Source organism: Apteryx rowi, unplaced genomic scaffold (genome assembly GCF_003343035.1).
Source record: "Apteryx rowi isolate R43461 unplaced genomic scaffold, aptRow1 scaffold_974, whole genome shotgun sequence".
Classification (NCBI taxonomy): Eukaryota; Metazoa; Chordata; class Aves; order Apterygiformes; family Apterygidae; genus Apteryx; species Apteryx rowi.
In genome coordinates, this window is record NW_020451287.1 from 173,640 (window position 1) to 188,185 (window position 14,546).

The 14,546-nt window shown below is 44.4% G+C and overlaps 2 protein-coding genes across 6 annotated transcripts in view; both read right to left on the reverse strand.

Moving 5' to 3' along the window:
- The window catches only part of KIF1BP (KIF1 binding protein), a 13,662-nt gene extending 13,297 nt beyond the window's left edge, over positions 1 to 365 (reverse strand). For 4 of the 5 annotated variants that reach the window (XM_026054887.1, XM_026054886.1, XM_026054885.1 and 1 more), the window contains exon 1: positions 5 to 365. In XM_026054887.1, the coding sequence (XP_025910672.1) occupies positions 5 to 349 (345 nt within the window). In that variant the 5' untranslated portion in view covers positions 350 to 365. The remainder of the gene's footprint in view (positions 1 to 4) is intronic. The other variant, XM_026054888.1, reaches the window with a different exon arrangement.
- A 620-nt stretch (positions 366 to 985) lies between these two features.
- Positions 986 to 14,546, reverse strand: part of LOC112960538 (nucleolar RNA helicase 2-like) — a 14,550-nt gene continuing 989 nt past the window's right edge. The window contains exons 2-15 of the mRNA XM_026054896.1: positions 14,276 to 14,543; positions 12,767 to 12,842; positions 11,732 to 11,910; positions 10,389 to 10,506; positions 9,510 to 9,695; positions 7,909 to 8,054; positions 7,478 to 7,627; positions 6,078 to 6,239; positions 5,406 to 5,525; positions 4,806 to 4,879; positions 3,506 to 3,665; positions 2,597 to 2,731; positions 1,767 to 1,811; positions 986 to 1,246 (exon numbers count right to left, since the gene is read on the reverse strand). Coding sequence (XP_025910681.1) covers positions 1,052 to 1,246; positions 1,767 to 1,811; positions 2,597 to 2,731; positions 3,506 to 3,665; positions 4,806 to 4,879; positions 5,406 to 5,525; positions 6,078 to 6,239; positions 7,478 to 7,627; positions 7,909 to 8,054; positions 9,510 to 9,695; positions 10,389 to 10,506; positions 11,732 to 11,910; positions 12,767 to 12,842; positions 14,276 to 14,543 — 2,014 coding nt within the window. The 3' untranslated portion in view covers positions 986 to 1,051. The remainder of the gene's footprint in view (positions 1,247 to 1,766; positions 1,812 to 2,596; positions 2,732 to 3,505; positions 3,666 to 4,805; positions 4,880 to 5,405; positions 5,526 to 6,077; positions 6,240 to 7,477; positions 7,628 to 7,908; positions 8,055 to 9,509; positions 9,696 to 10,388; positions 10,507 to 11,731; positions 11,911 to 12,766; positions 12,843 to 14,275; positions 14,544 to 14,546) is intronic.

Genomic DNA, 14,546 nt, shown 5'->3' on the forward strand with positions numbered 1-14,546 from the left:
GCACCTGGGCCTGTATGTAGAGGGAGACGCCGTCGCGGGAGAGGCGGTGCGGCTCGAGCAGCCGCGCGCAGCGCAGCAGGTGCTCCTCGCCGGCCGACAGCTCCTCCGTGTCCGTGTGGTTGACGCCCAGCTCGTACTCCAGCACGGCGCGCCGCACGGCCCGCAGCCCCGCCTCGCCGCCCTCCTCGGCGGCGCTCAGCAGCTGCTTCACCTCCTCGAGCAGCGCCCGCGCCGCGTACTTGGAGCGGTACGGCTCCGTCTCGGGGTCCTTGCGCGACTCCACGGCCGACAGCGTCCGCGCGCTGCGGAACTTCTCGCGCACCGCCGCCCACCCGCCGCCCGCCGCCATCTTCCCTCCGCCGCCGCCGCCGCGCCGCCAGCCCGCACGCGCCCCGCCGCGTGACGCCCGCCGGCCAATCAGGCCGCAGCGCCGAGGGGGCGGGGCCGCCCTCGCCCCCTCCGAAACCCTCCGGTTTCCACCCGCGCTGCGGTTCCGCCCCCCCGGGGCCCCGCGGGGGCTGATGGGAAATAGCCGCCCGCCCGGGGACCTGCCGCGACGGCGCTCGAGGCACCAAGCGGCAGCCGCGGGCACTAGGGCCCCGCACCGCCTCGGCGCAGGCTCTAACGCCAGCCCGCCCCTTGCAGAAGCGGCTCTGAGAGACCCCGCCTCGACGGTTTTCGAAAGGAGCTTTTCAGAGCGCGTTTCTCACAGAGAGGCTGCCGAGGGAGCACTGCCCAAGGAGCGCTCGGCCTCCCTACAGCGCTATTCTCCCACCGCGCTGAGTTTCCAGTGCAAAGCTCGCCTGCCTCCGAGACGTACGGGCCATTTGGTTTAAGGGGGGGAAAACAGCAGCAGCTAGTTTGCCTTGCAAAAAGGGGGAAAAAAAAACACCTTCCAAAAAATTACTTTTGCCTCATTTCAGCAAATGAATGATTACTAGCCATCCTCAAAGAAAGGCTGCTTTATCAAGGAATAACGACAAAGAAGAATGTCCAATAGGTTTTTACTTTCGGATAAAAAGCCAGCTCAGTCCCATAGCTGTATCAGATGTTAATGAAATGATCTGTTAAAATTCTGTCCCTGGCTTCCATTCTTAAATCTGTTGTTCCTCCGGAAGCCGCTGTCGCCTTGTCTGCCATTTCCAAACCTGGAGGATCCGTGGCCTGCCTCGTGCGGGTACTCCTCCAGCTCAGGCAATTCCTTTGCTACAGACAGTTGCCAGCGCCTGGTGTCCTGCCACTGCTCCTGAAACACGAGCAGCGTAAGAGACCCATGAGCCCGCAGGCGCAAACGCGCCGGTGTGCCCAAGCTACCCTACATTGTGAAAGGCAAAGGCATTTCCAGATGAATCCCACCCTCGCCAAAATAGGTCAGCAGATCCCTCAGGGAGGCAAGCATCAATCTTAACCTTCAAAAAACCCCACACTTTGCAGTCCTGTGACAAAGGCTAGATAATCAAAGGGACGAGAGGGAGTAAAGACTACAGAGAACCGGTTAACTGTTGCTATTCTCAAATACACTAGGAAGGTCAAAACCCAGCGAGGCCAAAGTAGGTAGGATTTTCTTTAAGAAAACAATAAGGTAATAGGAGAACTAAAGGGACAAAGCCAGGCAGGACAGGTATTTTGTAAAGACTCTGCTGGTATTTCTGTGCAGTCTCCTTGTAAAATCACAAACTAGCCTGTGACAATGTAATCACCATGTATTTGACTAATATATCACCCCCCAAAGGCTCCAAAAGCAAATTCTGAACATAAAAACATACCTGTATGTGACTCAGTTCATCAACAGGGATATCGAAGCACACGCCCTATACATGAAAAAGACAGGCATTTGTTTTCCAAAAATATAAGAGAGACGCAAAACCAAAACTCCAGACAGGCAGCACCTGAAACATTGCTCATAAATGCTAGGAACAGAAACCAGAAGCAGCAGAATGCATGCTCTTTTGGGGGAAGCTTTTCACAAGCTGCAGAAAGAGCAGTTAAAACTCTAAAGCTCATGACAAAATACAGACCCAGATGCCGTGTGCTGCCAGCAGCACTGCCTGCAGTCAGCCTGCCTGTTCAAAGACAAGACAGGCTTCTGCAGCAGCACACGACCTCGGCAAGCACATCTGCACAGGACACAAACGCCAGACATGTCAAGAGCCAGGCTGACAATAAAGCGAATACTGCACTGATCAGGCCAGGCTGTCAGTCACGGCTCTGCTTTGCTGATGTCCTTTCAGCACAATGGCAGGCAGTGTTACTGTGAGTTTACAGTGAAAGAATAAAGGTTCCAACAACCACTTCTACTAAACACATTATTCTGATGTGCATCATTTAGGAGCAATGTCTTCATTCAAGCAAATGCCTTAACACTCAGCTAGCTTCAACGCATTTTTGTATAGTGTAAAAATAGCAGTTAAAGGGTGTCATGCGATACATTAGCATTTCATGTGAAGGAGAAATGAGATGGAGTAGGGATGGAGTGAGACAACATTTCCACACTGGAACTTCAGAACTCTCATCTCAGTCACTGCATAAAGTGACCGTGTACACACACACACAGACACAGACACATCCCTCCTTCCCCAAGGTTGTGCCATCTTACCATCTTCCCCTTGAGGAAACGCATTGCGGATATTTTAGCATCTACTTCTTCACCAAGCTGTTCTTTTAGTGCTCGCCAGGCATAGCTCATGGTACGCATCTCTATCGAGCACTGTAACACCATCGTCACAAAGCCCTTAAGGAGCAACAGAGAAATACATTTACAACAGAAGACTAAACTTGGTTGAACAGTCTGTAACCCATTAACTGTTATGAACTATGTAATAATTTGCAATTGTAATGCAGTACTTAATCCTAAGAAATCGGCTTCCCAGGAGTGAGGCAACTAAAAGCCTCCAAAGCAGCTGAAGATATCCATCCAACCTAAGAATGTCCATCAATATAAAGGCCAATAGCATTTCTGTATTTTAGCCAGAAGCAGAGTTCAGTACATTAAGAAAGTAATAGCTGGAAAAAAAGTARAGTTAAACTGATATGAGGAAGGACAGTCCAATCACCATAGTGTTTCCAAAACTGTTACCACACAGAAAATGGAAGAGTAGTACTTTTCCTTTAATGTCTTTCAAGTCAGATAATCACATGCTAGGCTTACTAGAAATATGCAGAAATAAAGATGCTTCCTGGGAAGGGAACTACAACAACAGCAAGAACCAAAGTATCAGCTTGTGAAATTTCATTAACTGAGGCCTCTTAGAGCAAAGTCTTCTCTCACCTACACCTTTGGAGCAATTCTTTTAACACTCATCATAAGAAAATTTACCAACTGACTTCAAGTTTCTCTGTTTCCTACAAAATGCCAGTACGATCTCATTTCAGTTAAGGAACTAGACACAAACTGGAAGTTGGAGACAACAGTTACTTGGAAACCACAGAACAAGATGCCACACTTGGACTGGACTCAAGTCGTCCATTTATCCGCTCTTGTGAACACAGATAAAACGTTACTTACCGCAGTTGAGTTGAGTAAGGAGCGCTGCTGAATGGAAGATGCCCCAGAAATATGAGCTAGAGCTGCAGCCAGGGCATCAATCGCCCCTTTTTCCTCTATTAGCTCTTGAGCTGACTGTCGGAAGTAGTCTACTGCAGAAGGAGGAACGGAATCCAAAAACCTAATGTTGAAAACAAAGGCTTGAGAGATCAGCATGCCAAAGGCCAGTGTGAAGTGCAGTCATGTACAAGACACAACAAACATTTCAGAAAATTTTCAAGACTATTTACCTCTAAAAACTTTGGATGTAATGTTAGCGCTTCAATTACCACTCATCTAACTCAACGCTTTCAAGGATGCTGAATACCCACTTACTTTGATTGTTAAACCAGGCCTCAAGGATGTGTGCAAAGCTGAGGACACACAAGACATTTGAGAGCTCTGATAACAACATTCAAGGGGAGGATCTAAAATATCAGCATTTTTAAGGCCATGCCCAAGGATCCACAAAAAAGTTGTCAGCAGATCTGAGAATCCCTTGCTTTTACTTCACAAGGAAGAGAAGTAAACCGCTACAACGCCACTACAGACTGAGGCAAGGCATTTCCTGCTCTCAGTAAAAGCTGATTAAATTGGTTATTTCTGGAAGAGGGAATGAGAACAARCTGGAAAACTGAGAACAGCTTTCTGTTTTCCAGCAGCTCTTGGATGCTATCTTTGGTATACCATCACCTCCCACCACTCCTACATACAGCATGGGGTGAACCCAACACCAAGCCCATGATCATCTTCAGACTGGCCAAATTTGCAGTAACTATAGTTTGAGAGCTCTGTCAATGCCATTTCTACCAATCAGGCAGCAAATGTAATTGGAGCTGTATGGAGTAAAAGAGGAGAACATCCCTGACAATAAAATCATACAAAAAAGCACAGGGTGGGGCTACAGCACACTCACTAGTGTAGTGCAACTCCTCATTATACTAAACGTTGCTCTTTAAACACTGCCACTGTGTCATCTGAGAGGAGGAGATCACCTTCCCCATATGACAGCAATTTCCTATTCTGCTACTGACAATTAATTTCTTCTGTTGTAAATGAAGGTTTATTTTTAGCAAGAATTTAGAAAACTATGTTCTGTGAAAAGGGTTCAAGAATGCACAGGTTTATTGCTATTATCTTATGAAAATTAATCTGTGTCTACATGTGAAGCAACTGACTTTTACAACACAGGCAAAGACCTGCTTGCCTACAGGCCTGACTCCTTAAAACTGCATTTATAATGTTGCTGGTAAGAGCTCTAGACAACTTTTAAGGAACTTACTTTTTGGCGTCACTACTTGAAGCTTTAATTATCTCTGTGGCAGAAGGAACACCTATACGCTTAAATGTAATCCCCTGAAATAAAAATAAATAAATAAATAAATAATAGCAGATAAAGTATTTTCAGCACTCTACAACTCAACCCTATCTGAGAAACATTTCTAAGACCTCTATTCACTTGGTGTTCACTAGAATACCAGCAGTCTTTATTCAAATGAAGTTAGTTTTAAGCTAGAATAAAGCCATTTTTTTGACTTTTTTTTTTTTTTTTTTTTTTTTTTTAAGTTCCTGCCTTTGTTAACCTGGAACCACTTTGTATCAATTAAAGCGCAGATTGTAATGAAAGGCATGGTCCCTTCCCTACATTCCTGTGACTACCTCTGTGCTGACACTAACAGAGTAGTGCCATCATGGGAAAACTCATGATAAATCAGAATGGGTCGATACAAAAAGCATTTATAAATGCTCACCTAAAATCAACATTTGCAGCCTGTCCATTTCCATACTGGACTCATGGAGCTACAAGCAGCCCACAGGTGCAAATTCTAAGAGAGCAGGAGTGAAATAATTTAATTAAACGTAGATCTAAGGTAGAACTCACCGCTTTGTGCTCCACCTGTCTCAGCAGGTCTTCTTCTCTTCTCTGATAGAAACAAATACAGATCCCAGTCCGGCCAGCTCGACCCGTGCGTCCAGAACGATGGATGTAGGAATCAACATCCTTCAGAAATTCAGATTAACACAAGAAAGTCTTATGTCAGTTAACACTGTTGATATTTACACAYTGTAAGAGAGAGAAAATACAACCTAATTCTAATTTAGAAGCCTAAAAAGTGATACATAAGGCTTCTATACCCAAACTTGTTACTACAAACACACCGCTGGAGATATGCTGTCTAGAGTTTAACAAACACTACTGATACACATTTTTGGAAGTAAAAAGATCCACTGAAGTTTCAAAAGAAGAAAAAGGTTACAGGAGTATTTTAGAACTGTTAGGAAACCCAGTCTAAACAATGTTCAGAAGGGATTCAGAAATACTGAAAGGATGTCAAAGCGAACTTAAGACTTTTCAGGGTAATGGAAAATAATCACTTTTACCTCAATTAGAGTTCAATATTTAAGAGCTTAACTGGAAAATTCTAGACATGCATTTACAGAAAATCCACTTCATTGGTAAATCAGAACATAATTCCAGTGAAAAAAAAAGCAATAACCCATTGTTCTGCCCCAAGAAAATAAATGACAATTTCAGTTTCCCTTAATGACTTACTTTTGGTGGTGAACACTGTACAACAAGGTCAACTTCAGGAATATCCAAACCACGGGCAGCTACGTTTGTTGCAATAAGAACTTCAAATGCACCATTTCTGAAGCCTTTTAATGTGATTTCTCTCTGTTTCTGTGGAATGTCACCATGCAATGACTGGGCATCCTGTCAATGAAACGAACCATTAAGATGTCATTTAACAGGAGAGTTTAATTCCAAAAGTGGGAAAACATTTTGCAACTAATAATACTTATGCAGATGATACCAAATGAATGCAGAACATCCTACTTCGGGGTTTGGTCCTTTTCTGGGCCAATAATACACAGCAGTAGTGGTTTTATAGAGATGTTATTATTTGTAATTAAACAGCAGACTGCGGAGTTTGCAGACAGCCATGCTGACAATGGCCTACTTTAGCTTTCCCTTCCACTGTAACAACTGGAAGTAACTTTACTTAAGCAATGGTTACAGAGAACTAATGAGAGACTTAGCTCCCTTCCCTGAAAAGCTTCACAGAAGCTGAAGCGAGGTTTTTAGGGCATAGCCAAACCCCAGTTGATCTGAACCACATTTATTTTTTATGGGACAGGAGGCAGAGCTCAAGAATTTGACAAGCAGAAAGGGCAGTCACAGGCTCAGAATTCAAACAAATAACAGGCTAAAGCAGAACTTACTAGCACAACGGAGTAACGCAGCATACTGACACAGAACACAAAGTCATTACTGGATTTAGTGCAGAAGCAGCAGGGCGAATAAAGATAGTTCCTGTAAGATTTTAACGTGGATGGTATATGATATTTATCAAATACTGAGCAAGATGTGCAGTTCCACCACTGCTCTTTTTCCATAGGCTTTTTTTGCTGTTTTTTTGTTGGAATTTTTTTTTTTAGAAGAGCGATATTCAATAAGTACAGAGAACCTACGCAGTGTATCACATGAGGTCTGAACAAACTATTAAATATCTTTCCAAGGGCAACAAGACATTCAGTTCTACTGTATTAGGTGGGTTATCCTGAATATTGACTGTTCAAAGGATAAATGTTGCCAAGAGACAGGAATCCAAAGAGCCCGCTAATATGAGATGAAACATGCACATCGTACTAGTTCCTGTTTCTCAACAGTATTATTATTTTCCGGTTGTTCAGTGTAAGCTGTGTATTTTCCTTTGATCCTGTTCTGCATGATTTTACAGCCAAAGGAATAATTTCACAATCACAGTCGAGAGCATATTTTAATCGCAAAACTCCACTTTTAGGCACAGCTTTCAGAAGTCTTAATTAAAAAAATAAGTAAAAAAGAAGACAGACAAACACCTTCATCCATGTGGCTGCAACCTCCTACTCCTTCCAGGACATTCAAACCTGAACACCCACAACTGCAGCTCTCCATTTGGACCCCAGTACCTGTTTGAGCGAAGCATTCAAAGCCAGTTCATTTGCTTCCTTTTTGGTCTCGCAAAAGACAATGGTTCTCCCGTGGCTGCCACTGTAGACTTGAATGATATCGCCAAGAACCGCTGCTCTCTGAGACCAGCGACACTGGATAGCCAAGTGCTGTTTGGGAAAGAAAGAAGATAAGCTTCTATGGTAAATTTAAGCCATGCACAGGACAGAAACTAAAGTCAGGTCGTGGGGGGTGGGGGGAACAGTTGTAAAATATATCTAAAAACATTAATTGCAAACTACTGCCCTTGGTGAAAGCTTTTCTTTAAAAACTCATCTGTCAATCGAGAAAATCCACTTCACACCCGCATTTGGAAAGTCAGATGCAGAAGCCGTGTCACTCGGACCATATCCTCCCAGGACCTGCACTGCTTTACAGCAGAATCACTCACTTCCACAGTTGTGGCAGTCCTTTGAGTCTTCTTTCCAACCAGGTCAATTTGTTCATATTCATCTTTCATGTATTTTTTCGCTACATCATATACCCAACGTGGACAAGTTGCAGAAAACAGCAGCGTCTGGGGGTTGTCCTCAGAACCTGGAAGGAAAGGCCATCACTATCAATCATCGCCAACTGCAGCACGAAAACTTGGAAGTAACAGAAACGTTTTTACTACTCTTTACACATCAAAAGCAAAATTAACAGTAATTTGAACTGGACCGAGCTGAATCCTTCACTCTGCCTGAAGAGAAATGCAAGATACATTTCTAGATCTTCAGCTAAATAAGTTTTGGATCGTGCCTGAAGTCCTTTTACACACCTGAAAGGACTCTGGCTCAATCTCTCCATGCTCTGTGTTCCAACACTAACTAGCAGCTGTAAATTGTGCAGCTGCATGCAAAAGAAAAAGGCAGGCCACAAAGTATACTTTCCAAATCCTGGGGAAGAATTAGAAAACACGATGGACTACTCCACCTTCAACCCTCTGTCCTTTCTTCATTTTCATCCTAGACAGAAATTCTCTAACAAAAATGGGAGTAGAAAGAATCCTGACTGGTTTATCACTTTTTATAGCATGAGCACAGTACATTTAATTTTAGAGTGTTACACGGAGATGATGTATCACCCCAGGTAAGAATAGTTTAATAAACAGTACCGTTTTTAAAAAAATGTAGCCTATTTCCACAGCTCCTCAGGATCAAACAAACACACATTGCAAAAGAGAGAGCGCTTATTATTCCCTAGCATTTATTTTCCAGTTATGAAGAACACAGAACTTTCAAGATTGAATATTATAACTCTTCCAAAACCTATGCAGATTTCACTTTTTAGTAGAATATCTACACTTTTTCACTGTCCAAAGACCAGCTCTGCAGAAACATGGAGAACCTAACAGTCTCTTCACTAAGTAATGATATAAGTGGCTGTACTAGGTCAAACAGAAGGYCCATCAAGCTCATACCCTCTTCCTAACAGCAGTCAAGCGTATTTAAGATGTGGAGAAATTGCCAGTTGCCAGCTTTCTGTGGCTTAGGGACTTCCAGAGCCAGAAGTGCTCTGGAAGAATTGCTTTTAGTAGTCCTTGATATTTCTACTTCCATTAATTCATCAAGTCACTTTTTGAAACTTTTGGCATTAGTACAATGTGAAAGGAATTTCACAACATTATGAGAATAACAACCTCCTTCTGTTCTGAAGGAACACTGAATGCCCACTACATCAGAAAAGAGCAAATATTTCCTAGTCATCCTCTTTGTGTGAATGTCAGTGCACAGACTCATGGTATTCTAATCATACTCCCAGTCACCTCTTCTAGGATGAAGAACAAGAACATTAGAGTTTTTTTTTTCCCTCCCTTCCAGAGATGCCATTCCAGCCCTCTGTCCATCTGTCACCTTCCTCTCAACCTTCTCCAGTTTTAATTTACCCTTTTCTGAGATCGGATACTAGCACTGCACAAAGGACTCAGTGGGGATGCACAAGCAGTTTTCAGAGTGGCATAATTCTGTTTTCTACATTGTCCCCTATTCCTTTCCTGATGCCAGAATTTACCTTTTTTATAAGCAAATCCTAAGATTTCTTCTACTTGTTCAGCAAAGCCCATGTCCAACATGTGATCAACTTCATCCAAAACAACATGCTTTACAGTAGAAAGATCCAGCTTGCTATTTTGAATGTGGTCTTTGATCCGTCCTGGAGTTCCCACTAAAACATCAATGCCACTTTTGAGGAGATCAACTGGAAGACAGAAAGGCAAGGACTGTGTCAATATGCTAAGAGACAACAAGGCTGGTAAAATGCTCCCAGGACAGAGTAACACTTCTAATTTTACAACAAAAAAGCTATTGTCCTTCACTTTCACCTCTAAATAAAGGACTAAGTCCAGTTTGGGTAACAAACAAGCGAGTCCAGCAGTGGTCCAAGCTATTCTGTCAGGAATATTAGCTAAACTACAAGCAAGGACACTGCAAGATACTTCGAATTCCAAGCGGCAATCAGCTGCATTAGAAAACTCCAGAGCTTTATCACAGAAAAAGTTTCAATTTTCCAGATAAATTCTTTCTTTTTCACATCTACCTGTAGACAGAGAAGGACACACTCACATACAGAGTTCTCTTTTTCCCTGGACAGTCATCTAGTCTCAGTATATGTTCACTCACAAAACACATCCATTAAAAAAAAAAACACACACACACAAAAAAACACAAAAAACAAGAGAATCAGTCACTTTGCAGATCTACAACCGTTCTTTTGAACAGAGATTTACTGGAACTAAAATAATTCAATCCAGGCTGTGCGTTTCCTTTAAAAACAATGCCACAAATCCTGACTGAAGTGAAACTCTGAGGGAATAAAAGCCAGTTTTATTCCTGGAATGCTTTTGGAGAATGTCAACTCAGACCCAGCAGTAACTCCTTAGGGTTTACTTACACTGAGCTTTATACGGCGTTCCTCCATAAAAGCAAGCCACTGAAAGTTTCCTTGTGAGATTCTGGAAATCTCTGGCTACCTGAATGGCCAGTTCCCTGGTTGGAACAAGAACCAGCACCTGGAGAGAGTGAGGAGAGACAGAAATACAGCTGTGCTCACGAGGGAGTGAGGAGGAGAGGCTTTACTTCACGTCAAACAGGGGAGCAGCGCTGCAGAACTGCCCTGGGTTTTTGCCTGTCCCTTTCAGTTCTTGTCAGTTTGCAATCCCATTTTATACCCTGGTTGCAGAGGGACCCAAGCAGCCCCCCATCGCAGTAACACTTCCCACCACCTGGAACCTGCACATCACAGCCCCATAGCTAGCGAGAGCAAACAGAACAGTGCTGCAGACAGCTGAGATGCAGAACAGAGATGGATTTTCTTAACTCTAATGCCAGATAAAACAGAAGCTTCAGGAACACTACTAAGGACAATGAAAGTGCAGTTCAGTGTTAAAGAACAGGAAGAATCACTAAACAGTTTGGAGTAGCAAGATCTGAAAAGACATACAGCGTGAAGCACTCCAGGCATGCATCCTCCTTCTCCACCTAGCTGCCCTCCTCCAATGCATTTCCTTCCCCTTCCTCCCCCCCCCGTTCTCTTTTAAGAACAAAATGATAAATTAACAGCTGTCTTGTTTCCTAGCAATCTTTCAGACACTAATATTAACTTTAGAAACAACACAACTTTAAGAYAGAAGGACGGAATGGGGAGCAAATCTGCAGACGCAACACAGTTTGCCAGTATAATGACAAATATACACACTTCAGTGGTGTAAGAATCTGGTATCTGATCAGTTTGATCTCATACTTCAGCCAAAATGTAAACACCACTTGCATCCACTAAGTTGAGTCATTCAGGCATGGTGGTGGAGGGTGAAAAAACCCAAATCAAAGCCTCCACCACCATTCCATCACCACGACATTTATAGCCTCAGGTCACTGTGGTTGTTTCTGACAAGTCCGGCTGACTCAACCGCTCCATGATGGGAGGCAGGAGATCAAACCCTGAAGCCACATGCTAACTTCCTGCAGATACCAGTCTGACACCAGCTACTACTACAGCGCCCTGGTCGTTCTCCTAAACGTGGTCACAAGAAACCCTACATGTGAAACCTGCTATCACTGGGATGCTGCAAAACCTTTGTAACATTGTAGCTCCCTATCTGGGGGAACGTGTTCAGCACTACAAACAGCAATCAAGGGGAAAGAAATCCCAAGCAAAGTCCCTAATGCAATTATAAAAGCACTTTAAAACCACCATATTCAAAGGTTTTGTTGTTAACCCTTAAGTGCGTATGTTACTTTTGGTGCACGGCCTCTTCTCCCATCATGTGAGACGCTCTGAAGTTTTTCAACCAGTGGAATAGCAAAAGAAAAGGTCTTCCCGGTTCCCGTTCGAGCTTGAGCAATTAGGTCTTTGCCGTTGTATATGGGCTGAAAAGTCTTCACTTGCACAGGGAACAGGTATTTTACACCTCGAGCTGCAAGATAATCCAGAAAGGTTTCATGAAAGGGTGCTAAATCCTCTGCAAGCTAAACAAACAATTAAAAGTCCTCATATATAACTAGCGCAAGTATGTAAGGCACATCATGTGAAATCCTGTACAGAACAGCAGGTGCAAGTTAGAAAAAATACTCACCAGTTTGTTTTCACTCCTACTGTGGGTCAGAAAGTATTCCCCCAAACACACAACTGAGTACTCACAATGAAATACAGCTTTCCCTCCCCCTCGCCCCCAAGTTTGGCATAAAACAGAAGAGGAAAAAAGTTTTTTTTCTGAAACAACTCAAAATTGTTATAGTTTGGTTTTGGGGGCAGGGGAGGAGGTCAGCATGTTTAAGACATTTTAAAACTTAGAAAAGAGAGATTTTACACAATGCAAGCAAAATAATCCATCCAAGTGAAACTTCTGAGCAAGAAAAATGTAAAGCAATATATAGAATTTTGTCTGAGGAACAAGAATTGTATAACTTCCCAATATACAGAGCAATGAAAACCCTACAGTGGTTACTTTCACAAACAAAACTAATCTAGAAGAGAGATGAAAATGCCAGAAGTATGAGAATAATCGGAGACAACCTGCTCACAGGAGCCAAATAATCCTCATATATGAAACACAGCTTAGTGATGGCACTAGAAATTGAACAAATCAGAAACTCTGCTCCTACTAGTAACAGCAGGTTCTTTGAATGGCTCATGTGCATATTCTTACCCCATAATAAATACAAGATGATTTAGGCCAATTTACCCTTGGCTTCACTCTGCTTGTATGGTTAACAGTGCAGTGCAATTCTGGACAAACATCTCTATAAATTTATTTTGCTACATTAACTTACCTTTGAGAAGGTTGATGGTGTTTTGGGAAAGAGGAAAGTTGGAGAAGGCGCCTTCTCTTGCTTCTTCTGTCAGCTCCTAACAGAATAAAACAAAACAACTTATTAGTCCTGAAAGATCAAATAGCTTACCCTACATCGCTGCACTCAGCACCCGCAGAAGCACAGCTGTGCACGTGCTCTATCACCAGTTTCAGCAGCTATCTCCTATTTCAAGAAAAAGGAAACCTTTACGATGAAGGCACTTCACAAACAAAAACATCATCAGAGCATAAGGAGGTAACTTTAATCCAGCAACTTTGTTTTAGAGGACAAAAAACAGTGATGCAGGCTGCACCAGTCATAGCGTAACACAGATTCCCACAGGGGAGCTCTGTTTTTACACTAGTCTGAACTCTGCGCTGCCAGAGCTTCCGGCCCTTGTTACTTGCACTGACTTGTTCCAGCCATCCTACTGCTGCCTCATCTCTGAGTCAGATGTATTTCCATGGGTCTTAAACCCATGGCAAATGAACGGGAACAACTGCCCCTTCTGTTCGACAGCATCTCATCCTAGCATGCACATATGCTTGGCAAGTTAGGAAAGAGGAACTGTTTGCTAGAAATCCTAACTGGACTCCACTGAGATTATTAGAACACTGTTTTTCATAGCAAAATATATCTGGTGCCAGAATTCACTATGCAAAGCAGAAATTTTCTGGTAAACAGAACCTTCTCAGTGCATCGCACAAGTAACTTTTGAACTTTGCACAGAGCTACCATTAGATACTTAAAACTCACTATTTAGCTTCTACTTCAAAGACCAGAGAGATCACATCATTATACCCAATATACAAAAAGCACTCTCCTGATTCACGTTTCCAACTCAAATGCAACAGAGGAAACTACTCATACAAGGCCTTATACAGAGGATGGACAAGCTACGGGGCCTCTCCCACACGTGTTCAAGGCTAAGGGGCTCTAGAAGCTCCAAATCTGGGCAGGGAGGTTTCCCGGAGCAGGATGCAGAGGAGAGCCACTAGCTTCCTTTCTAGGGCACCTTTGCAAATACTTCTTTAAAGAGCCTGCTGGGAGAGAAAGCAGAGTCACCGCACAAAGTGCTCCGGGTTCCTGACACGGTGACGGCCCAGGCCATCAGGGAGAAACCCCCGCGCTGCAGGACAAGCGGCTACATGAGGATCAGCTAACGCATTAAAAACCGCTCCCAACTGCCTGGCATTTACGGCAAGGCACGAAGCAGCACAGGAGAGCAGGGACGGCCAGCACGTGCTGCTCCACGCGCTGCTGTAACTTAGTCACCCGCCTGCAGCTTGGGCGGCAAAGGGCGAGACAGGGCTTCCTTCCGCTGATGCCCAGCGCTCCTCCGCTCAGAATTAATGGGGAGCAGCGGAAAACGCTGCCCACGACCGTGACCTAGCGCTACGGCAGGCCCCGCACTGCAGGCTTACACAGCAGCACGTTCATTAGTGCCATGACTTAAGACAAGGGCTCCGCGGGCAGAAGCGTCGCTACCTCCTCCGCGTCGCCGTGGCCCTGGCCCTTCGGGGGGGCCCCGCCGTTGCTGAGGGCAGACTCCGCCTTCGCCGCACGCTGCGCGCCGCTCGGGTCGCCCCCAGCCTCGCCGTCGTGCTTCGCCTTGCTTTTTTTGGTCTTTTTGGGCTTGGGCGGCCCCACGCCGTCCTCGCCCAGGCCGCTCTCCTCCGGCTGCGGCTGCTCGTCCCCGTCCTCGGCCGCGCCGCGCCGCTTCAGCTTGCCGCGGCGCTTGAGCTTCTTCTCTTGGCTC